The 24,399-nt window shown below is 40.9% G+C and overlaps 1 protein-coding gene across 1 annotated transcript; it reads right to left on the bottom strand.

Annotated features, from left to right (window-relative positions):
- Positions 1 to 6,351: 6,351 nt before the first annotated feature.
- On the bottom strand, positions 6,352 to 14,532 carry gata4 (GATA binding protein 4). The gene is made up of 6 exons (XM_080882975.1): positions 13,772 to 14,532; positions 9,387 to 9,553; positions 9,149 to 9,274; positions 8,677 to 8,758; positions 8,264 to 8,418; positions 6,352 to 8,079 (listed from the first exon to the last, which is right to left on the bottom strand). Exons 1-6 carry the CDS (start codon positions 14,292 to 14,294, stop codon positions 7,954 to 7,956), a joined length of 1,179 nt encoding a protein of 392 aa, XP_080739101.1. The 5' UTR covers positions 14,295 to 14,532; the 3' UTR covers positions 6,352 to 7,953.
- Positions 14,533 to 24,399: the final 9,867 nt, after the last annotated feature.

The raw sequence follows: 24,399 nt of genomic DNA, 5'->3' as shown, positions 1-24,399 counted from the left end.
CCCGGCCAGGTCTGATACCTGTTGACTGTTTATACACAGCAGCACCTTGTATGTTATAAAAACAAAGGCACTGGTGAGTCTTTTTAACCAGGAAGGAAGTGTTGTAGCTCCAGTTAAGGTTCTCGGGTACTTCTAAAGCTGGAGATCATTCTCACAGCTGCTCATCCAATGTGCAGGTTGGTTGGGAGTTTCCATCCCTCCTGAAATCCACAATCATCTCCTTCTGTTTTCTTGACACTGATGCAGAGATTGTTATCCCATGCATCAAAGCATCAATCGCTTTACCCCCATCCTGCAGTCAGACTCATCATTGCTCGTGATGCATCCCACCACTGTGAAGTTGGAGCATACTGAAACTACTGCGAATACAAAAATTGGACAAGGAAGCTGTCCTATGATAAAAAAAAAATCAAAATCCGACATTGCATTCGTGTTGAAAATATATTTCCCTGTCAATTAAACGACGTGCTTGTAAGGTCATTTGCTCATTTGCAGCTAAGGAAGGCCGCAAAATCCGTGATAATCTGAACCGATTCATTGCCAAGTAGATCATCAACAGTTCAATAGAGGACACCTAATGGCCAAAGTCAAAACATGGTGAGCACACAGCCAAGTGTTTCTCTGCTCCTTTTTAAATTTAATATTTTTACATTTTCCCCTCATTTATAGCCTTTGTCTACAAACTAGACATATACAATGTATGTATATAATATATATTGTTGTGCATATTTACAGCCAGCTGCCGACTGGCCTTCGGGCTAACCAAAATTTATTTTAAGCCAAAATGAAACCAAAGAGAATCATGCCCCCTCCTCCCAAAAAAATCATGTGGCTAGACGGTATTAACAGGTATTAGTCAGTGTCCACAACAACACCATCTAACCTCACTTAGCTTGTTTGTGTATGTGTGAGAAGTTGTTTCCTGATGCTTTAAAATACCCGGTTCACTCTGTAACACATGCTTATATGTTAGTGCGTCCCTCTGCATCAGTGTGAGCTGTAACTGGTGTATTCCAAGTTTTCAATGTTGCACTTGCACATTTTACATGCTTTGAAAACTAAGGCTCAGACAAGCTTGTCTGTCAGTCCCACACTTAACCTTTAACTGATTTCCTCTGTATCATTAAATGTTTATAATTATTAGGACAAAAACCTATTGCTGTTATTATTTTCAGTAATTATATTGTGCAAAGTTTCAAATAAATCCTTTACATTTGATATCTGTGTATGAACACTTTTAAAGTTTACTCTATATTAGATCTAAACCCTCCACGCTGGAAGGCCAGTTTCACTGCTAGCACCTGGCACCCTCGGAGGGGTTTTATAAATATCGGAAAATAGTTTGAAGTGATTTGACTGAAAACACTAATGCGATGCTGGACCGTGTGGAGGAAGGTGAGAAATCGACACATCAGTCTGCAGTTTGGGGAACTCAATGAGCAGAAGAAAAATTAGAGGGCTGTGCGCTGTGTAGACCACAAGAGGAACACACAAACTTCTCAATGTTGCACTGCTCACACAAGGGCCAGAGTCTCTTTGTCTATGACAGGATAATTCAGGCGGTATGAATTAAATCCCCTACATGACCAGAATTATGTAGAAAGGTGTCAGCTGAGCTAATTGTAGACTCGACTAAATACCGACTTATCCAAAATGTACCATGTACGGAGGAGCGAAATCTCCAGGCAAGCCAAAAATGTCTGAATGTTATTACCAATATTAATCCCACCTGCCCTAGCTCTGCTGTGTTCCAGAGTGTAAAGAGATGCAGCAACCGCTGATGTTCATGGTTACTTCCTCTTTGCAAAACTGGAAAACTGCTGGAGTGTGACACAAAATAAGTAGGTTTAACACTTTCTAAGGGAGATGTCACCTGTATGGGTGAACACTGGGGCCTATATATGGACTGGAGCCATAGTTTCTCTTGCTTTCTTAAAATTTCTTAAGATGACAATCAATTCATTACATCTATTACAAGACAAGATATGCAGTCAGTGTGAGAGGAATTCAATTTAATGTGAAAAATATACAACAAGACAAACAGCTTTTGTAGCCATATTACCAAGTTACCTGTAATTTGAGTTTTTGTATGTCATACTTGCACTGTTCTTGTCTTGTTCTACTTGCATAATGTGTATGTTTAAGCTGTGGACCCTAAGCTTCACAATTTCATCTCTCTGTATACTTATATACAACTGGGATGACAATAAAGTTTCCTTTGACAGTTTGAAATGTGTCAGATCTTAAACGTTACGTCTCAAATGAAGATACACAGATTTCTTGAATGAGAACGCTGCAGTCTGGCACCTCTGGCTGTGGCAACATGCACCATATGAGTTTACTGACCTTGATGATCTAAGACAGAACCAGGAAAGGACTTTTTACTTTACTTACTCTCTTCCTCGATTTTTTTTTAAGCTTTGGATTTTGCAAAAAATACTTTCTTCCATTAAACTCGGAAGCTTTAAAACTAACAAGTTGTATGAGCGGCCTGATAGCTGAGTACTAAGAGTGAAGGCCAAAATCTATCAGCAAAAAAAGAAAGAAAAAATCCCCCCAAAATTAAATGAATAATCTTGACAGGCGCTCAACATGAGCATATTTCCCCAGTCTTGGCTCATTTACACTGGCTTCCAATACGTTGTAGAATTGATTTTAAGATTTTATTGCTTGTTTTTTGAATCTCTAAATGGATTAGCTCCGTCATACCTCTATGATCTGTTAACTAAAAATACTCCTAATAGAACTCATGTCAGCTGATAAGTTGCTTCTAGTTGTCCCTAGAAGCAGGCTAAAAAACAGAGGAGACCAGGCCTTTGCGATTGCTGCATCCAAACTTTGGAACAGTCTGCCTCTTGAAATTAGGGTCTCTCCAACACTTGACATTTTTAAAACCCGTTTGAAAACACATTTTTACTCTGTAGCTTTTAATTTTGACAGAGTTTTGTTTTGTTCTTTTTGTGTGTTTGATCTACTTTTTCCTTTTTTACTATGTCCAGCACTTTGGTCAACCTGTGTTGTTTTTGAAAGTGCTTATAAATAAATTAATTGATTGACTGATTGATTGATTGAATATTTTAAAAAATGTCTTCTGAAACACAGTTAGAAAAGCACCACACATAAAAGAGCACATATGCAAATTAGTTCTAAAAAAAATCAAGTTGCCAAGACAAGTTGCCTCTACTCGCTTACCTCCGTCAACTGAAACCACAGGAAGGAAAACACCTAGAAGACAGATTAAAAATACAAATACAAAATATGTCAGCGTTGTTTAAAATTACACAGTGAAAAGCACCACACAGCTGTTTTAACTGAAATATATCATAGATGGGAGCAGACTTCATAAATAACTCTGTCCTTTTATGAGGAAAGACTCCTGAGGGCTGATGTTTAATAAAAGAAGCAGCTCTTCAGCAATGTTTAGGTCATAGCCACAAAGGCCTGAGTATTACTGGAAGGAGGAGCTACGTACTGACAAATGACAGCCTGGCTGAAAAAATGTAGTGCAACAGATCAGGTTATGAGGCTTTTTCTGTCTGGAGATCCTAAATTAAGACAGAGCCTGGCAAAGAAGGGTTATAAGTTTGGCTGAGGTGAGAAGACTGGATGGATTTTCCAATGTGAAATATTTTCCAGGTGTTGTAACAAGACGATCACAAATTGTTGTGTGTATTTGTTTTGTTTTAGGCAATAGTGAACCAAATGTAGTCACACAAGTAGTTCAATAATATGTTACCTGCGGGAAATGAAGAGTTATTGAGTCAAGTAGTGTCTGTTTAGTTAACTACTAAATCTATATATAAAAAAGAAGAAATGTGACCACATAATACAGGTCGGTTCATCCAACAATATCAGCTATAGCTGGTACAGTTTGATAAAAACGTATCCAGTGTGTTATCCTGCTGCAAGCAGCCATCACAAGATCAGTACACTGTGGGCTTAAAGGGATGGTAATGGTCAACAACAAAATTCAGGCAGTCTGTGGCTTTTAAATGTTGCTAAATTGGTACAAAGGGGCCCAAACTGTGTCAGTAAAATATTTGCCCGCACCATCAGCACCACCCTGAACCATTGATACAAGGTGCGAGTGATCCATGCGTCCGTGTAGTCCGGAATTCTTATCCTACTATCTGAATGTTGCAGCAGAAACGGAGAGTCCGCAAACCAAGCAACATGTTTCAAATCTTCTGTTGTGCAGTTTCGGTGAGCAGGTGTGAAATGTGGACTCGGTTTCTTGTTCTTAGCTGACAGGAGTGGAACCTGGTGTGGTCTTCTGCTGCTGATGAAGCCCATCTGTTTCAAGGTGCTGTGCATTCAAGGATGCACTTCTGCATATGCTGGTTGTAGCAATCACTTATATGATTTACTGTTGCCTTCCTATCAACTCAGCGCAGTCTGGCCGTTCTCCTCTGACCTCTGACATCAACAAGACTTTTTCACACAACTATTTTCTCTTTTTCTGACTGTTCACTGTAAACATTGGAGATTTTTGTGTGGGAAAATCCCAGCAGCAGTTTCTGAAATATTCGGCTGAGCTCTTTTGGCATCAACAACCATCTCATGTCCCTGAACCAGGTCACTTAAATCACTTTTCTTTGCCATTCACACAGCAAGTGTCCAACAAGTTTTAGCTCTTCATCAGTACCAGACACAGTTCCCATAAAACTACAGATGTCCTTAAAAGAACCGAGGTTTAACATCGTCATTGTCCGGCTCCATCCATCCATCCATTCGCTTCCGCTTATCCTTTTCAGGGTCGCGGGAGCCTATCCCAGCTGTCATAGGGCGAGAGGCGGGGTACACCCTGGACAGGTCGCCAGTCTGTTGCAGGGCTAACACACAGGGACAGACAACCATTCACACTCACATTCATACCTAGTGACAATTTGGATTATTCAATTAACCTATTCCCACAAGCTGCATGTCTTTGGACGGTGGGAGGAAGCCGGAGTACCCGGAGGGAACCCACGCAAACACGGGGAGAACATGCAAACTCCACACAGAAAGACCCCGGCCTGATGGTGGAATTGAACTCAGGACCTTCTTGCTGTGCGGCAACAGTACTAACCACCGTGCCACCGTGCTCATTGTCCGGCTTTTGTGTGAAATTCATTAATAATGGATATATTTGCATCACAGGACAAGCTGTGGTCACCCCTGGACACGTGAAGCCTGTGCAACTAGAAGGACCAATCTCCTCTTGGAGCTGACATCATCCTGGGCTAACGCACAGCAATCTGGGATGAAAGTTTTGGAGTATCTAAAATTTAATCAAGCCACAAATCATTTTTTCCTCAATGACTCAGTGAACAGTAATTTTTTAGTTTCACCACGACATCACTGATGAATGCTGTGAAGACGACAAACAGCATTCTTGGGCAGTGATTGAAAGACAGGAGGAGATTATCATGTACGGGCCTTATTATCCTAACTATAGAGAACATAGTGAGGACCTCGTTATCAGCCAAACCCAGGAACTTCTGGAGTCAGAGAGTTTCTCTGAAGACATAAAGGGCTACATCTTCACTGTGAACAGCCCAAGTTTGGCAAGATATGCCAACCCGTGCATGCTGAACTTGGTTCATAAGGCTCTGGAGAGGTGGAATGCACTTGGAGTGAAGACTCATATTGGCCATATGAAGTGCTTGGGCTTTAGAGGAACCAGAGAAAATCTGTTTCAGGGTGTTAACTACAAACAGGTGGAGTGCCTAAATCAAACTGTGGACTATGAGAGTTATGTTAAAGCAGCTGAAATGAGCACCGATCTTAATCTTTTGTGTGAAACTGTGTTTTCTCTTCTTAAGCGCTTGCTGGGGCCTCAACAAGAAAACATCCACTTTGCAGCCACCATGCAGAAGCAGGACAGGAAGACTTATTTTAAAAGCATGCGTTCTATATTTGAAAGCAAACCAGCGCATGAGAAGAAAAAAAATCCTGATGCAGAGGGTGAAGGCACTGATCGACTCTGCAGAAGTTCTGCTTTCGATGAGTACCGAAAGTCTCCAGGAATATTTAGAAAGAGGGCGTGTTTTTGCACTTGGTTACACATTTAGCTCACAAGCATGTGATGCTGGCCTCGAGGATATAATGAGACTTGCGTTTCAGCAGTGTTGGAGGGACTTGGTACAGGACAAGTGTGCAGAGGTCATCAGAGAAAAGTTGACTGAGGACTTTAACCACTGTGCCCTTCAGCTTTTTACCAAAAACACCGTGAACATCACAGAGCAATTTTTACAAATTGGGAAATTAAGAGGACTCAAAGGCTCCACGTGCTTTTGAGAAGAAGATGAAGTTATTGTAAGACACTGTCATTAGAAACAGAATGAATTCCACCACCTTTGCATACTGTTTGCATTATGTCAAAATGCTGTGTCTTTATTAGTGTCTTTGTCTACAATATGTCACAGATCATACTGGAGTGGAGTTTTTACATAGAAGCAGTAGCAATATCCTACATTTACAATGGTTGCCTCCATGCTTTTAGAAAGCAAATTGAAGTAATGCTAACATACTGTACAGTTAATCCTTTATACAGCTTATTGGTCAGTCCTTATATAGTAGATGGTAATCCGATGATGACGGTGATGATAATGATGTGGTTTGGCGCTAAACCTTTTAATTAAAGTCCAGTGGTTGCATGCCTGTGCATCTGTCAGCAGGGGGAGCTATGTGGCCGCCACATCACAATCATCACGTGCACTCTTCCTGCGCAGGTAGTTTATCATGTGTTGTAAGAGATGCCAATACTGACGTGTATTTTTCATACTTTGAATGGAAGAAAGTGATAAGGAGCTGTTATTATTGCACTGAGTAGTAGATCGTGTAGCGATCGGATAACTGGCACTGGGGAGTGGTGGATCCCATAAAGTAAGTTTAGGGGGGAATAGTCATTCAAAGGTTAGATGGGCTAATTACACAGTTGCCTTTTAACTGCAGATTCTTGTCAGCAGAAATACCGATCTGCCAATGACAAAACATACTGTTGTGCAGGATGGCCCACTGCCGTGGATCCCTGGGACACTCTATATAACCTGTTTTATATTTGCTTTACCTTCTATTGCAGTTTGAAAAGAGTATAACAGATCGCTCATTGTTTCAGTTTGCTGAATTTAACCTGCATAGAAACACTTAATAGTTTGCGTCTGCTGCAATCTTATTACATTACAACTGAACTACAAAAAAGTACTCGTTTAATTAAACCTGCAAACCCTAAAAGGCACTGTACTTTCCCCTAAACAGCGTGCCAGTTTCTTTGGATGAATCCAAGGGAAGATTTTATCCCACACAGTTAAAAAAAAAAAAAAAAAAAATCAAAGCTTTAAGCACCATGAAGAAAAATGTGTGGAAAGTCTATTGTTGAATTGCCTTGATACAACCAGTGGAAAGTGATCAACTCTACTATATTTCTGGTTCTTTTATATACATGTATCTGAGCTGGCCTTTAAATACACTTTCTGTAAACCTGGTGGTGCAACTTTTTACATTAAGTTTAAAAATTGTGATTTTCTTTTTAAACATTTTTTGTGTATTTTAATGTTTTTCCTTTTTGGCAAAATATCCACAATCATATGCAAATTAAAAAAAAAAGTTAATTTAAAAAAAATGACTATACCGTAACTATTATTGTCATGTATTATGTTACAGTATTTATCTGTCGAGGAGGGTGACGAAAAGTTTTCTGTCGTGTTACTGAGTGAATCTAGTCACTGCTCTTCTTTCAGATTTCTATAACAAAGTCCATTCAAGTCCTTGTTTGCTCTGAGTTCACACACAGTGTGTGCAGCACTGTAAGGCCTCGTTTCTTCTGTAGTAGCTCCCAGATTTCTGTTCCTGCACTGACAACGCTGCACAGCGGGCAGGAAACAGATGGTCTGAACCCAGAGTCTGTCAGGAGACTTTAATAGGTATTCTGTGGTTAGGTAGGTTTTTGAGATGTTGGGTTGTAGGTTTTTTCTAAGCCAGGATTAGGCTGTTCCAGGGTTCAGCTTTGGAGCCAGAGGACCCGTTGTGCCCCCCAGGGGACATCTTCAGGGGAATGGGGCCTCCTTGAGTTGCCATGTAGGCTGGCAAAGCAGAAATCTGGAGAGATAATGGAGAAGGTGATGAGAAGTGGAATTTTTGCCATCTTTCTGTTCACTTCCCACTACCTCTGAGTGACACGTGGTTAGGGAGGCATTGATTTTTACACTAATGTCTACCAAAAATCTGAGTTTATCGTAAATTTCTTAATGTCCTTCGAGATTTCGCCATTGAGGTGTCTCACCTGTGCATGTGAGCTGTGATGTGTGTACAAGCTGTGATTTTCTGGCTCCGTCTTTATCTGGCGAGTCTCCTCTGCAGTGGTGGTAGTGGTGGAGGTGGTGGAGGCGCGGGGAGTGCTGCTGGGTGTAATCGGAGCCCCCTCATTGCCTGGTGTCCCTGCAGGGTACAGCACAGGTGAGGTTACAGGTGTTGTACACATGTGATCCGTCCTTGATACGTAAACCTGTATCACATTTGCACTGATAAATCTAAAAACGTTTATTTCTTCGGTTTGAAAGTACAAAGGACAACAGGTGACAGCAGAAAATTATCACTCTAATGTAGAACACAGGGGAGAAACGACATTTACGGCTCTGCTCCTGCTTGCTCTTAAATAGAAACACAAATATAATCAAGTGTGTTTTTGAAGCCCACCAGTTTGGGATTTATTGAGGTTCTTAGGTTTGCGTTTGCGGGTCTGGATCCCCTCTTTCTTCATAGCCAAAGGTCGAGGGACCTGTCGAGACACAAAGACAAAGAAAGAACCTTAAAGAAAACGCAGGTTGTATTAATATACATTAAACAATCAAAAAGGCTGGAAAACAGTTTTTAAGGAAAAGTTGATCACTGACTTGATGCAGTTTCTTAATGTCTTTTCATTTAGATGTTCTGCATTAATTTTTATTTTGCAAACCATCATATGTGCAAGTTTAAGACAAAGTTAGAGAGGCAAGGCTGAGATGGTTTGGACATGTGTAGAGGAGGGATAGTGGAGCTGCCAGGAAGACCACGGAAGAAGTGTGACAGAAGAAGATACAGGGATAGGTTGAGATGGATGCGACCCCTAAAGGGAGCACCCGAAAGAAGAAGAAGAGTGCAAGAGTTCTCCCATTGTTCTCTCTCTTACCCCGTGGAGTTTCATGTAGAGCCCACAGGCGTTGCAGACCGGCTCTCCCTCTGCGTTTCGTCGCCACAGGGTGGTGGTGGTGGTGTGACAGTTGGTGCAGGACAGGCCCACCCTCCTCGAGGCAGACTGCCACAGATAAAACATGTCGGTCGTCAGTGGAGTGACATTTAGCAAAGAGATGAAAGCATCTGTTTTACAGGACTTGCTAAAGGAGAAGATGAAATCGTGGGTGACCAACCAGCCGTCTCTGGGGTTTGATAAGAGGTCTGTTGATGCCGTTCATCTTATGGTACAGCCCGCAGGCGTTACACAGGTAGTGACCGGTACCGTCTCGCCTCCAGAGGGGGGTTGACATCGCTCCGCAGTTCACGCACTCTCGGCCCTCAGCGAAGTCATCAAACAAATCTGATAAGAGATGACAAATATAAGCCAAAAAGTTCTTTTTCTTGAGATGGGGCCACTGGTCATTTCTAACCTTTTGTAAGTAAAATACAAAATATGATCTGAAGTAACACTCAAATATTACTGGAACAGTTATGCTACAATACTTCTTAGAGAAATTAACCTCCAGCCGCTCTGATACCGCAAATATAAATCCATTGCTTTCCTTTTTTTTTTTTTTTTTTTTTTTTTTTTTTGGCTGATAAAAAAAAAAAAAAATAATAATAATCCATTGCTTTCCTGTACATTCAGACCCTGACAGTGATCAAGCAGTACAGTGGCATTCATGCACCAGCAGGAGGTGCAGGCTGGATCCACTCAGGGGCCCACACAACCGCAACCTGGAGTCCTTCCTTAGCTCGCAACCCCCCGACCCCCACCCCCATGAGATAAAGGGTGGCTGGAAATAAAGATGGAATAGAGCTCAGTCCTACTGAAATGTCTATCATACCTCTTTCTCTTTTTCTTTTTCACTTAGCGGGACATCTGATAAATGTGATAAATGTAATCTTCACTCTCTCATCTGGCACATAACAAAGTGTCTCCCAAGAACCTCTTAACTATTTGGGATAGGAGACATCAATCTTTGGAATAGAGGTGAGAACACTACTAGTCCTTCTTCATATTTCAGCAATGCCACCACCAGCACGAGCTGTAATCTAAAATACGTGTCAGGTCTGAGAGCACCTTGATAAACAGCAGAAAATAGCAACGTATTAACTGTGGACGTCCCGTTCAAATCCTAATGTGTTTTAATCACACACACTTCGCTGTGCATAATTGCTCTTCTTCAGATAGCGTAAATCTGGCCCACATGTGTTCCTCCCTCGCCGCGCTGTGCAACCGGACAGGCAGTTGCACACATGCAGGCCTCCTCAAGGCTGAGAGCCAAACAGACACGACAGGGCGAGCTAACCTTGAGCGAGGCAGCAATTGTAGCCAACACAACGCAGCAACATGAGACAATACACAAAAGAAATATCTAAATGGAAGTTTTCATGCCCACTGTTTATATGTCAGCGTTTATCATAGTGCGGTTAAAAAACCCAGACACAAATGCTTTAGGAGGCCAGGAGTGAAAATAGAAATACAGAGTGTACATGGTGTCAGCTGTTACAAGGAAAAGGCTAAAGTCAGCAAGATAATGATTGTATCTGTAAACTTATTTTTAACATTAAAAGATTTAACTTTAATAGAATGAGTATTTTCTGAGTATTTTCTTGGGATTTTACACTTTTGCATTTTGGGAAACATAACCAGATTAATTAATCAGATTATCATTTAAGTCATAAATCTTTCTGAAATTTCAATGAAACTTCAATTAAGAAAAGTGATTTAACTCAACATGCTGGCCAACACAGCGTGATTAGCTACTATAAGAAACAATAATAATTATAATAATGTACTGCTGTAAATTAACAGTTCAATTTTCAGCAATGGCAAAATTTTAGGGTACATACTGTACTAAGTATTCCACTCAAGTTTTCTGATTTAAATTCTGATTTTAAAGTTTTTTTAAAAAGATTTTTTTTAAATGTAAAAAAGGGGGGCCAGCATGCGAAATAGGACACATTGTTACACATTATCCAACAACACTGTTTAATTGGCCCCATGAGTGAAAGAATGAAAAGACTAAACATGCCTGAATGCATAATAATAAAATATTTGTATTAAAATATCACCTCTTTCAGGGTTTATTTTTGATACCTTATTTAAGCCTTCAATTTGTTCTTTTTTTTACCTTGCTGTTCTTGCTTTACCTAGTAAAATACATTTTATTATATTAATATTTTATTAACGCATATTAATTATTACAATTTAACCTGATTTTAGGGGTACTTTGTTAGATTTTACTTTAATAGAATTTTTGTATTTTTTTCCATGTTGTTCATACAAATTCCACCTAAACTGCTTTCATGACTTCCAGGAATTTATCAGAGTCATAACATAGATATTAGAATCTGAAATATCGATGAATTATGCTGTCCTTTAGTTGAAAAGTTATCTCCCCCCCCCCCCCCCCCCCCCAATCTAATTAAACTTGAGCAAAGGATTGTTCAATTTAAGCATAAATAAATCCATGCATTGTATCCCACACTTAATAAATGCCAATATTGTTGTTTTCTACAATCAATATATTTATGGTTTGCAATTTTAACACGACCATGATAGCTTTGCTCAAAAGACAAAACTAAAGTGAATTTAGTTGTTCCATTTGAAGATCAAAACTGATTTTAGTTTAGTGCCCTCACATCCATTCAAGCTAAATGTCACTGAGCATTTCTGTGCGTTGATTAATGAATGAATTCTGATTAGATTTTATTTCCTCTTTTCCATCTTTACGGAACAAATGAGGGAGTTTCCCTTTCCCCAGAACAATGTGCTTTCGGCACCCGGCTGAAAGCCTCTTAATTAAACACAGAGACTTGATTAAATTTATTGAGATTGCACAACAGTGAGGTGTTACTGTTACGCTTGTAAACCAAATCAGAGTGAACACAGGGGTCTTTGTGACGAGTGTGATTGTAATAAGATGAAGAGCTCCGTTTGGATCAATGCTGTTATCTCTCTTTTTTAGAGATAATTTGAGAGATGCTTTTTTTTTTCTCCATGAAACTTTTGAGGGTCGGGGGGTGGGGAGGGGGGATGTGGCAGATGGAAACTGTACATGATATTTAGAAATGAGGAAGTAATGAGCTGTTAATCAGCTGTGAATAATAACTGATGTGGTGAAGAATGAGCGATAACGACTGGTTACTTCTGAGGATACTGAACTGGAAAAGTGGCCAGTTGTGCACGTTTGAATTAAAAGATGTTGCCCACCATCGTTCTGCATAAGTTCAGAAACTTTAGATGTAGGGGGGGAAGACAGTTTAAACAAACACAGTGCTTATTGGTGATGCAGACTATGCAAAACGTGAGCCACACAAAATCTGACAGCCTAAGCAAAATGAATGTGTTGTGAAATCTCCGTCATCCATGGTTCAGAGTACACTGCAGGCTGCAGCTACAGGCCAAAATCACATCCAGTACATAAAGGTCAGATATTAGATTAATCTGTTCACCTTAAAGTGACTTCTAACATGTCTTTTTAAATAATAATTAAATTATATATATATCTATATATTGATTGATGATATGTGACGCATGGATGAGATTCCCAGCAAGTAAAATCTGTCCTGATCCAAAAGGCCACAGTCAAACACAGCTCATAAACCGCAAATGGTGTTATCAACTCCACTTGTGTTAAATACTAATTTCAATCTTACCAATAATATTGCTCAGATTCATTCATAACTAATAGATAGCATGTTTCCTGTATGTTGTTTATGTTTAACTATTGTAAGTCTAACTTTGGGTGTTTGGATTGAGCCTGATGAGTGTTCATATATATATATATATATATATGTGTGTGTGTGTGTGTGTGTGTGTGTGTGTGTGTGTGTGTGTGTGTGTGTGTGTGTGTGTGTGTGTGTGTGTGTGTGTGTGTGTGTGTGTGTGTATAGATAGATAGATAGATAGATAGATAGATAGATAGATAGATAGATAGATAGATAGATACATACATACATACATACATACATACATAGATATATAGTTAGGTATAGATATATATAGGGATTTAGAGATGTGTGCCACACATTTAAAACGGCTTATAAAACGTATTATTAATTTTGTTGAATTATTATAGATATAAAACTGTGTGGATTTGCACTCAAATGCATCTCAATTTAGGTTGTGTGAAAATGTTCATTTGTGATCAGCATAAATGTAAAAACGTGAACTTTTAGAAGATTTTCCCGAAGTCTATATAATTTTATATCTTTATAAACTATCAGAAATTGTACGTTAAATGTGTAAATATGAGTAAAAACATATATTCTTGTTCATGGTGTTAATGTTTTAAAATTCAGTTACCCTTTCTTTAAAATCACAATCTGCCTCTTTACAACCGCGTAAAAGTAACAAAATGGAGCCAAAATTGATATTGACCATTAATAATTAATGCACGTTTTTATATTTTTTAGTTTCGCCGATTAACTCTTATTAATTCCAACTTTTAATCTCTAAATTAAACAAATAATTGTGTTCTCCCTTTTGTAATCCATTTCATTTGTGCGTTTTTCCTTCTTAAAATACTGAAACACTGTATTTGTGTAAAAGTGTATTTTATTTCCTCACCTATGTTGGGGTGTCTTGTTGTCCCAGGAGGAGCGCCAGTTTGGAGACCGTGGAGAACCGGACTGTCGAAGGGGGACGCCGGCCACGTTCCGCCCACGTTAGGGCTCATGTAGGCCGAATAAGGGCTGTGATACGACCCGCTCAGACCGCGAGCGCTGTAGTGATCCCTACCGTTAGCGGAGATGTTCAGCGGACTTGTGTAAGAAACTGCCGTCTCCCGGGCCGTGGCCACCCCGGAGGACAGAGGCGGGCTGGTGGAGAAAGTGAAGCGCGGAGACACCGGGGAGTGGTTGTATGAGGGCACCGAGTCTGCCCCCGGCTGTGCCCACGCAGAGTGGCTCGACGCCGGGCTGCTCTGCTGCGACGCACCGGGCGCCTGAAGGTAAGGAAGCGCAGGAATCATGGGTGTGACGACCCGGGTGGTGGGGACATAAACCGGAGAGGTGCCCGCCGAGGCGTTATGAAGAAATCCGGCCTCGTATGAAGAGGGTCCGTGGTTGCTTGTCATTATGCCCTGGTACATATCCTCACCTTGAAGCTGGACATCCGCGTCGGTAGAAGGTATGAAGGCTGTGTGGATGCGGTTACGCACGGAACTACTGCGTGTTACCGCAAAACATCTGGTTTAAAGCAGCTCGCGAAGCTGGCTTAAGTCAGGCTACTTGTTCAGATCTGATCAAGTCAAGCAAAACAGCGCAACACTCAGAGAAGTGAAAATAAACGCATTAGTGAACACACAAGAGAGGAGGAGGAGTGACAGACCCTGTGATCAAGATCCAGCTGTCATTATCTCTCTCGCGCTCTCTCTCTCTCTCTCTCTCTCTCTCTCTCTCTCTCTCTCTCTCTCTTTTTGCCAAAAACAAATCCAAACATTTTTTCTAATGACGTTTCCAAAACTGCACAGTATTTATTTCATGGATTCCAGATAGGCCTATCACATGGATTTGGCGAAGGCCGAGCACTTTTTGGGGGGGTCTATTTTCTTTCTGACCTATTATCTTTTGTTTAGAGGTGATTTTTTTTAAAATGTTGCTGTTTTTAAATGTTGCATTTTAATGTAATAAAAACATAAATATAAATAAAGACTTTCAAGTCTCCAAGGGAATTGGAGACTCGCTGCTTCACGTGGATCTTATTGGAGTCTAGCGGTTTCTTTTTCTGTCCTTATCGATTTTAAAACATCGCTATAAAATCATTTTTAGCGCTAGCACAAAATATCCAAATACTTTTTTTTTATTAAATTAAAACCTGGCTGAACTCATTGAACGCCGATTTTTTAATTGCTGTTTTATTATTTATTTTTCGCTTATCTGAAATGAAGAATCGGGAATCTAAAGATCTAAACTTTGTGTTTCTTTTTTTTTAATGTTTTTTAAATCTATCAGATTTCAATTCTCGATTTTAGTCTTCTTTTTTGTTCTGTAATTATTCTGTGTGCTTTGACTTATATATTTTATAGGCTATTATTAAATATTTTTTACATCTGATAATTTCTCTCTCTCGCTCTCTATACAATAAAATAAAATAAAATAAAATAAAATAAAATAAAATAAAATAAAATAAAACTGGAGGCAGAGATATTGGTGTTATTGTTCTAATAATGTGTTATAATTACGATTAGCAACTTTCTTTCTGGTAATTCGAAGCGTCTTTTTTAAGGTTAATATCCGTTATTTACGACAGTTAAAAGTGCACATGCATCAGGCTATAACCTGTTGGAGGACGCATAGATGTACTTAGATGGATATTGCCTGTAAATAAATGAGCTGTGACCTGCAGGGGTCCCACGGGCCATTTATTCATTCGTGTTTTCGTCACAGCACTTCTCCACAGCCAGAAATGATTTTTCTTTTGTTGTGTGTTTTCATATTATTATTATTTTTGTTTTGACAAAATGAAGAATTGCGCTACTTTAGTCGGAAGTGTCCGGCGGCTGTTGTCCTCTCCAGGACAGATTTATACCTGTCATCAACACCAGTAAACCTAAACACACGAGGCCATTTCATTGTGCAGCCACTTCCCACTGACATCCCCTCACTGAATTATGTACTTCTACAGTGTGTGTGTGTGTGTGTGTGTGTGTGTGTGTGTGTGTGTGTGTGTGTGTGTGTGTGTGTGTGTGTGTGTGTGTGTGTGTGTGTGTGTGTGTGTGTGTGTGTGTTTGAAGAGACCAGGGATTCTGCTGTATGATGTGTAGTTTAAGCAATTATTAACTGTGGTTATTCATAATAATTCATGATGAATGAACCAATAAAACTATCTGTTTGGTATGCAAATCAGTGCTTATTCTTAGAATTAATTGGCCCCGCTGTAATGAATTGAAAATACCCTATTAATATTCATGAAAACACAATCGATCTATCAGTCTGTGCATAAAGCATGAATAATAACCTCTAACCTTCGTACTTTAGTATCGATTTCCCCCCCCCCCCCCCCCCCCTTTTTTTTTTTCTTGAACAAAGTCAAGGCAAACAGTGCAATATTGCCTGAGTGGAAACGGGCAACTGTCATCAATGTGTAACCATAGGCTGATAACAGAGCCACCAATTGCTGGCTAATAATATCTGGGCGTGGGTCTGTTAACCTGAGAAAGCATAAAGTAGCGGCAAAGTCGATTCATGAAAGAGACGCTTCGAGTTTTACAGCTCCAGTCACAGCGTGGAAGTTCGTTTTGTGACGCGAAATTTCTCCGTTCGCGTGTTTCGAGCAGGAGAAGAAGAAAGTGGAAAATTTCTGACGGTTGGTTGGCGGGGAAAAAAAACCCCCAAAAAATATGTTGGTGTCGTTCTTCTTTAAAGCTGCTTCCAGCCGCAGCATAATCAGGCAAAATGTGAGGTAAAAAGTTTAGAAAAATACCGAAAAAGTGGCGTTCATTCTTTTTCTGCTGTTATTGGAGAGTACAGTGTGTGTTTTGATTGGTGTGTTTGCATATGCCAAGCTGAAGCACTGACAGTGACAGAGGCCAGAGCTCGTGTAAACTGTGCGTGTGTGTGTTTATAACAATGATTCTGTGCAACCGTGTGTTTCCCAGTGTGTGTTCGCTGTCAGTGTGTATGAATGAAGAGGTGTTGGGTGAGGGACTAGATAGAGATGCTGGTATGTGTTGGACAGCAGCAGACTGTTGCTGAGGAAGGTGTGTGTGTGTGTGTGTGTGTGTGTGTGTGTGTGTGTGTGTGTGTGTGTGTGTGTGTGTGTGTGTCTGAACCAGGCACCAGGAAAAGTGTCCCCGTCTTGGCTGGGGCCACGACTCAATCATTCGGGGGGTCGGTGACTTATTTTGGCCCTTCTTCCTCACACACACAAACACGCACACACACACAGACACACACACCGAGGGTATGGTAGACTTCTGGCTCCAGGAAGAACACTTCAAATGGAAAGGCAGGAAAACACAGGAGGAGGAACGATATGAGGCCAGTGAAACGCACACAGAGACGTCACTCAGCTCAAATTCTCGGTATTCCTCATGGACATTTTGGTTAGCAAAAAACGTCTTCTTCTTTTTGTTTGTCAGAAGGGCTTTCATCTGTTCAGCATCTGCTCCTGAAGACGTCAGCTGTTTGTCTTGTTTTATCTGATGCACAGTAATGAGATAACAATAATGATGACAGCGCAGATCAATAGAGGTTTAGGTCTACCTTTGCTGTCACTTGAGAAACCCTCATGTCGTCTCCAAAGTTTAAATTTAACAAGTGTCTCCAGGAAGAAAACAATTCAGAATTTTTTTCCCCCAGCGTTGGCTTTTTGAATGCAGTGTAGCCTGTAATTAATTGTGATCGGGACTCATCCTCACCAGCGGCGTTTTTGTTTGGACAGAAAATGTGGGAGGCATTATCCTTCTTTCTTTCTTTTGCCGATTATTTATGGGTATGGCTATGAATTTTTGTAACTGCAGAATCCTCCAAACTAAACAACCAAACTGACATGAAAGCTCCGCTCTCTCCAACGTCTTCCACCTCCTCCCACAGCTCATCATCTGCAAACAGAACATTTTTTATGATATTTGCGTAATTCAAATGTTTTTCATGTTTTGCGTTTTTGTGTATTATTCAAATTCATATCTGGGTATTGTCACATCGCTTGCTTTTGTTTCTACTTTCCGTTATGGTCATTGTCATGTGCATTGTAAAGCAAATCCCTTGCACTACTTGGCAGTGTAAACTTGGCAGTAAAACATATTCAGATTGATTCAATGTCACACTGAAAGATCAAAACTGGATTTTTGGAATATTTGTGGTGTTTTTACTGATGCCTCCAGTAGAATAAACTCACACATATGTGTCTAATGCCACATGCAAATCACAGTTTTAGTGAAAATGTTTCATTTCTTTAGTATGTTAAGCTTTGATGTGATAAAAACACACACAAACGCTCAGTCAACATTTTTCTTTCATATTTACTGCTTATTTTTATGAACGAGTGCAATTTCCTTGTGCAGTCATTCTTGTAAGTGTGTAAATGTCCAAGTGTGTGCGTTCAAGTGTTAATCTAAGGTGTCTGTGTTGTTCTTGTGGATTAAGTGTGTTTGCACAGGTAAGGTCAGAGAGTCACTCTGGGGAGACACAAGTTTTCCCAGCGGGACACCTGGGCTTCAGCAACGCAGTCGTTTCTCTCTCTCTCTCTCACACACACACACACACACACACACACACACACACACACACACACACATGCACATTCTCGCACCATCTATGAGGAGTGTGTTTTGGAATAAATTATTAACTCCTCGCAGGTTCTCATATGTGTGACAGACTCGAGTGCTGAATTGGACTCTTGATTCACGTAGCTTGAAGAGCAGCGCAAACACGTCGCACAACACTCAATTATGCATGATAAGAATTCAATTATCAAAACGCTCTTTTGTCCCAATGACTTCCACTGTTTGTAAAACTACTTCACCAGCAGAGGTTTGATCGTTGCTCTGATGCTTATGCACGTACTTGAAATTCTGCTCCTTGGGGTTATAGCCTGCTGTTGAAGCTATAGATCAATTCTGTAAGCAATCGCATCCAAAACAGACAGTTAACTTCTGTTAGCCATCACAAAAAACATAGTGGGGTGCCCTGTGTCACTGAGAGTGTGCATGCAAGCATTAGCAAGTGTATTTTTAGCAGTGAAGACCAAGGGATCCCAGGACCTCTCCCTGTGATAAGCAGTGGCCAAAGTCCGCTGGCTAGCAAAGGCCTAAAGAGCAAATAGGGAACACACACGCACACACACAATGTTTAATACACTCATACGTGGGGCTTAGTTGCAGTGTGATGTTGCAGGGAGAGGGAAAACCTGTTTGTTTGAATGCAAGGGGCAAGTTAGGGGCAAGAAGAAGGTTAGGTAAAGGTGAAGCGACATCATCAAAACAATGGCGTTGTTTTGGTGTTGATGAAGGGTTCGTGCAGAGTTCATGGAGAGATGGCTAAAGAGGTGTAAGGTGTGGGCAAAATGGCACTGAAAGAGGCTTGAGATCAAAACAAGAGGAGAAATATTCACAACATAAGCGGGCGAATTCTTTATCAGTGCCTAAAAACTGGCTGCGCCTGTCAGTCAAAGGCAGGCGTCCCCCAACCACCTCCCTCCACCCAATCTCTGGAAACACTGTAAGAGAAAATAAAAACACAATGAGGAAGCAAGAGGGAAAAAAGGTCCCTCAATCCAGAGGCTGTCATAGTGCATATTGCCTGATAACAGCAGGAATATTTCTGTTTGGACAAAGAGAGGAGGGGTGGCAGTGGTGGAGGAGGAGGAGAAAGGTTTAACAAATTGGGTAAGGCTGAGAAGGAAGAAAAAATGTTGAAAATAGATGGAGAAAGAGAGCGGGAATGTTGGAGAGGAGAAGGGAGATGCCACCAGACAGGAGGCGCACTGGAAAACAAAAGAGGCTCCACACTCTGCTCCGTCTTATCTGTCTGAGGGGCTTATCCACCGCTGGCTCTGTTAGTGTAACCCCATTCCCTCCCCTCCTTGCCGCTCATCCCTCCATCTCCAGCTTCAGCACCCCCCCTCCCTACAACTCTGTACTGCTAGCTGTGGACTCCGTTATCAGGTCAGGGCTGACGTCAGGGGGCCCGCTGGTGCTGGGGGGCCGGAGACGGAGGCTGATAGCGCGGCAGAGGCAGCCTCCACACAGCCTGTGGGAACCACGGACCCAGCCCACCTTGACCCAGTGGCCCCGCACGTCCGCCACAAAAACACACGGAGGTGAGGATGTATGGGTATTTCGCGAAAGCACACACATGCACACTTTTTATGAATTGTGGCATGTTTAGGAACCTGAGGAGAGTTTTTACACCACTACTGTAAAAACAGTCACATAGGACTATTTATTCTTCACAATGTAGTGTGGAGCATGGTTTAGATCTTTATATGGGCTTACCCATGAGAGTAGTGTTTCTAAACTCCTGGCAATGTCACTCTGCAACCCTTTTTAGAGCTTCTTTAAAATAAACCAAAGGATCTGATTGACAGTGGACAAAATAAAGTGTGCAAGTAGAACAGATTTGCTTTATGCATGTTTTCAAGCTCACTCTTAAGAAAACAGTTCCCCAAACACCCTCTCAGGCTGATAAAGCTGTATATGCAGATACAAGCTGCCATTTAAGTTCATGATGAAGCTGAGGTTACTTTTTGTGACATCTGTCGGCTCATGCATCTCCAGAAAAGACACCAGGCCTGCAGCTGCACTGCATTTGACAGATTCTCCTGTCGGGGTTGGTCTTAGTCCAGTAGACATGAATTCACTGGAGACGGGGATGCAAAAAAAGAAAGAAAAAAAAAATCAAGAAATTAATTTCCTCTGATTAGGTTAAGGAGGCACTTAGCCCAGAGTACTGAGATGGTTATTGTCTTGCCAAATCTTCAGAAGAGCTAAAGAGAAAAAGAGAAAAAGAGTGAGAATATGTGTGTGTTTGTGTTGCAGGTCCACAGGTGTGAGTTTAAAGTGTGGAGAGTTAGTGCAGCCTGGATGGCAAGTTTCACATCATTAGTTGCAGGTGCAGCACTCCCACAACATGCGCAAAAACACATATTCACACACACGCCCACACATCGCAAGTCATCTGAACCTTGCTCACCCAAAACCACGGCTGTACCTCTGCTCAGCTCTGATTTGACTCATTAATGAGCGACGGGATTCGGTTGAATCATCAATCTGCCATTACGCACATTTACGTGTATATACTTCCACATTTTCCTACGGGGTGTCACAGATGTTTTCGGAGATGGATCTGTCGGATGGGGAGTGGAGACATACTTATCAGTGTGTTGTCCTCGATAAGGCCGGGAAGATTTGTAATGGTTGCGGTCGGTCAGTCCTGGATGTGTGCATATGTTTGTGTGTGTGTGTGTGTGTGTCTCTCTCTCCTATTCTCTGACCTCTTCTTGGCCGAGTAAAGTAGGAGGAAGAAAAGAATGGCCTTGACAGTGTGAGAGGAGGGGTGAGATGTAGAATCAGAAGAACTAAGAAGAAGGAAAGCGTTGTTTCTCGCCTGCTTATTTCTTCTCCTCCACCCCTTGCTGTCATTTTCTCTCACTCTCTTTGTCGGACACCTACTCCCTAAATCTCACCAATGGCCTGCGTGCCCTTGTAAATAACTGTACAGTAAGACTAGAGAGAGAGTAGGGTTAGAAAAAAAAAGGGGGGGGGGGGGGAAGAAAAGTGGTGAACTTAGGGTGCACTCTTACTGTAAAATGAAATGATGCATTAGGAAAAGAATAAGATAATATAACCTGGACTGTGTATTCAGTGCAAGTCGTTTTTTTATGGTTATAGTAATTTTTTTCATCATATCGTAAAGCATGCTATTAATATAGTTTGATGTAATTTGGAGGGTTTAAAAGTTTAGCTATCTTCCAGCAGAAATCACTGACGAAATCGGATCTAGTCTTTAACTTTTGAGGATATTTGTGTTATCATTTTTCCCCCAATTAACATCTCTGTCCCTCGTTAACAAGTGGTGCAGTGTGCCTTTGTCTGAGTTCTGCTTATCCAATTCAGGGTCGTAGAGGGAGCTGGAACCTATCCTAGCTGTCACTGGGCAAGATGCAAGTGGTGAACCCTGAACTAGCATCAGCTATATATAGCCATTGTAGCACAGCCTGCAGATGTGGTTGCACACACGCTTGCGCTAAAACACCAAGTAGGTGTGCAAGAGCAGTGAATGCTGCTGTGGGCAATTATTAACAGGAAAACACCACCACTACTCCCAGACAATTTTTGGCTATTTTCATCCTTTTCCTTGCAGATCACTTCAAGTTCTGGGATATTTTTAGACAATGGCGAGGGTCACTCCAAACTCTTCAGCTTGTGTTTCTTGAACTGCTTATAAGTTAGAGGTCTGCTTTGGATCAGTGCCCGCCGTTGTACAAGTCAGGGTCTTTTCAGTTTCTCTGTCTTAACTCAATGCTTGATATTTGTAGCCCAAACTTGCTTATGGGCTCTTTTATTTCCTTCTATCTGCGTTTTCTGTGCCTCTGGCTTCCTCAAAAAAAGATATTATCATCTGCTCCTTTTTCTTCAAAAGAAGAAAAACTATTTGCAACTGAAAGAAAGAAAGAAAAAAAGAGAGTGCTCAGTTTGAACTTAAACCTAAAGCACTTGTTCAAACAACTGAAGATACTACTTTCACATTTATGATTAGCCTCCAGATAAAGCTACGCTGGCTTCTATGACTGTGCCATGTTCCAAAGTTTTGTGCACTAATGCTGCAGAGTGGACAACCACCACTCCACTCCTGCAGCTCCCGTGCACTTGTGAGGATTTTCAGCCCAGCAAATGTTCAGTTTTATTGAAAAGTTTGCTCTTCATAGATTCAGACTGTCAAGCTTTGGAAAACTGCATCCCTGGTTATCCATTAATATGTGTTAATAGCTTTTCCCTTCGTTTTAGGAGTTAGCAAACTTTATTTCAAATCGGCAGTAAGTTCTTAATGGAGCCCATGTTTGATAAGCTTTGCCACAAGACTCAGATAATTAAGCAGTCTGTCCTAAGGAGCTGATTTAGTTTGGCGCATACATAAATAACAAGACCACGGCCCACTGCAACTGACCCATACATGAAATTTTGATGTATTTCATGATATGAAGAGACAATTACTAATATGGCTCTGTGGCACCTTATGTGGTCTTCTGCTGTTGTAGCCCCTTTTCTTCAATATTCACTTTGTTGTGCGTTCAGAGAAGCTCATCTGCATATTCTGTAAACCCTCTGAGATGTTTTTGTGGAGAAAATCACAGTCGATCCACCAACAACCATGCCAAGTTCAAAATTATTAAATTCATCTTTCTATCCCATTCTGATGCTCAGTTTGAGCTTCAAATCGAAATCTAGCAAGTTGCTAGCTAAATATATGCGTTTAAACAGTTGTACCTAATGAAGTGGCCATATTTTGTGAAGTGATTCAGCTGTTAGACATGTTTGTTTGTTTTTTTCCCCCATAATTAGTTTTATCTATCCTGAGAAAAATTTACTTAAAGACTCCAGAAAAGGTTGACCGCTTAAAACCTCTGTGGGAAGCTTTTGGTAGCACAAAAGGTTTTTACAGTACACTGTATGTATGAAGTATTTGTATGGCAAGTTATCACCACCTGCACTCTCTCCACTGCAAACCTCTCTGGCCTTTGGGTGACATGATAAGCGCAGGCCTCATTAGCCTTTTTAACTGGTCCAGCACAGTTGCACTGGGCCGGTCTGTGGGCTGGCTACATGCCAGGCTAAAGTAAACTAACCCAGTGGAAACACTGTACAGGCTGACCAACAGATCACAGAGTGCAAAGACTCTATTTGATGGGAAATTAATCAGAATTTATGGTATAATTTTGGCAAAACTACTCCTTCAGTTTAAAAATCTCCTGTCTGACTATTCTTAGACTTGCTCTCTGTATAAAATTTACATCTTTAAAAAAAAGTTACCCCAGGAATCCTTCTCTAAACACATCTACTCCCTCCATTTGACAGCTTGATGGCCTTATGCCCACAAAACTTTAACTGTCTCCTCAGTGTTAAATCATTTAAAAAACACTTATTCATTAGCTATTCAAGCAAATCTTTTTATTCCCAGACTGATGTGAAAAAGAGAGCAATTACAAAGTTTTTGCAATCTTTATGATTCACTGTGTTTGTCTTGTTTTTGTTGCCTACAAAGTATTTTTTTTATTTGCTTTTCTCATTAATGCTTGGAGTTTTACACTGATGCCTTGAGAGTGACTTGTCAAATGCAGCTTTTACTTTTTGGTCAGCGCGTTCTCAGGCCTGCATGTGTGAATTAGACGGTTTGTGCATGTGCATCGAGGCGTCTATAGTTTTTGAGAAATCCATCAAAGCTTATCATTATAAGTAAACATGACAGAGTGGACAAAATGTCTTGTGCGCCGCCAGACCTGCTATCTAACCACAGGCCATATCTGCGATGATGGACTGATGTGGCGCTGGCTCGGACTAACCAGAGTCTGAGTGTGAGAGTGGGAGTGCATGTATGACATACACACACAGGAGAACACACACATCAAAAGGCTACACATAGCTCATGTTACCTTATATCTTTTTTTGCCTCTCAAAGGAATATTACCTTTGCCGTACATGAAAACTTGACTTATCGCACAGTCACAAATGGGCAGACTTGGTCATAACTCATATA

The sequence above is a fragment of the Rhamphochromis sp. 'chilingali' genome (assembly GCF_963969265.1).
Source record: "Rhamphochromis sp. 'chilingali' genome assembly, chromosome: 5".
NCBI classification, from domain to species: domain Eukaryota; kingdom Metazoa; phylum Chordata; class Actinopteri; order Cichliformes; family Cichlidae; genus Rhamphochromis; species Rhamphochromis sp. 'chilingali'.
This window is presented reverse-complemented; position numbering and strand designations above follow the sequence as displayed.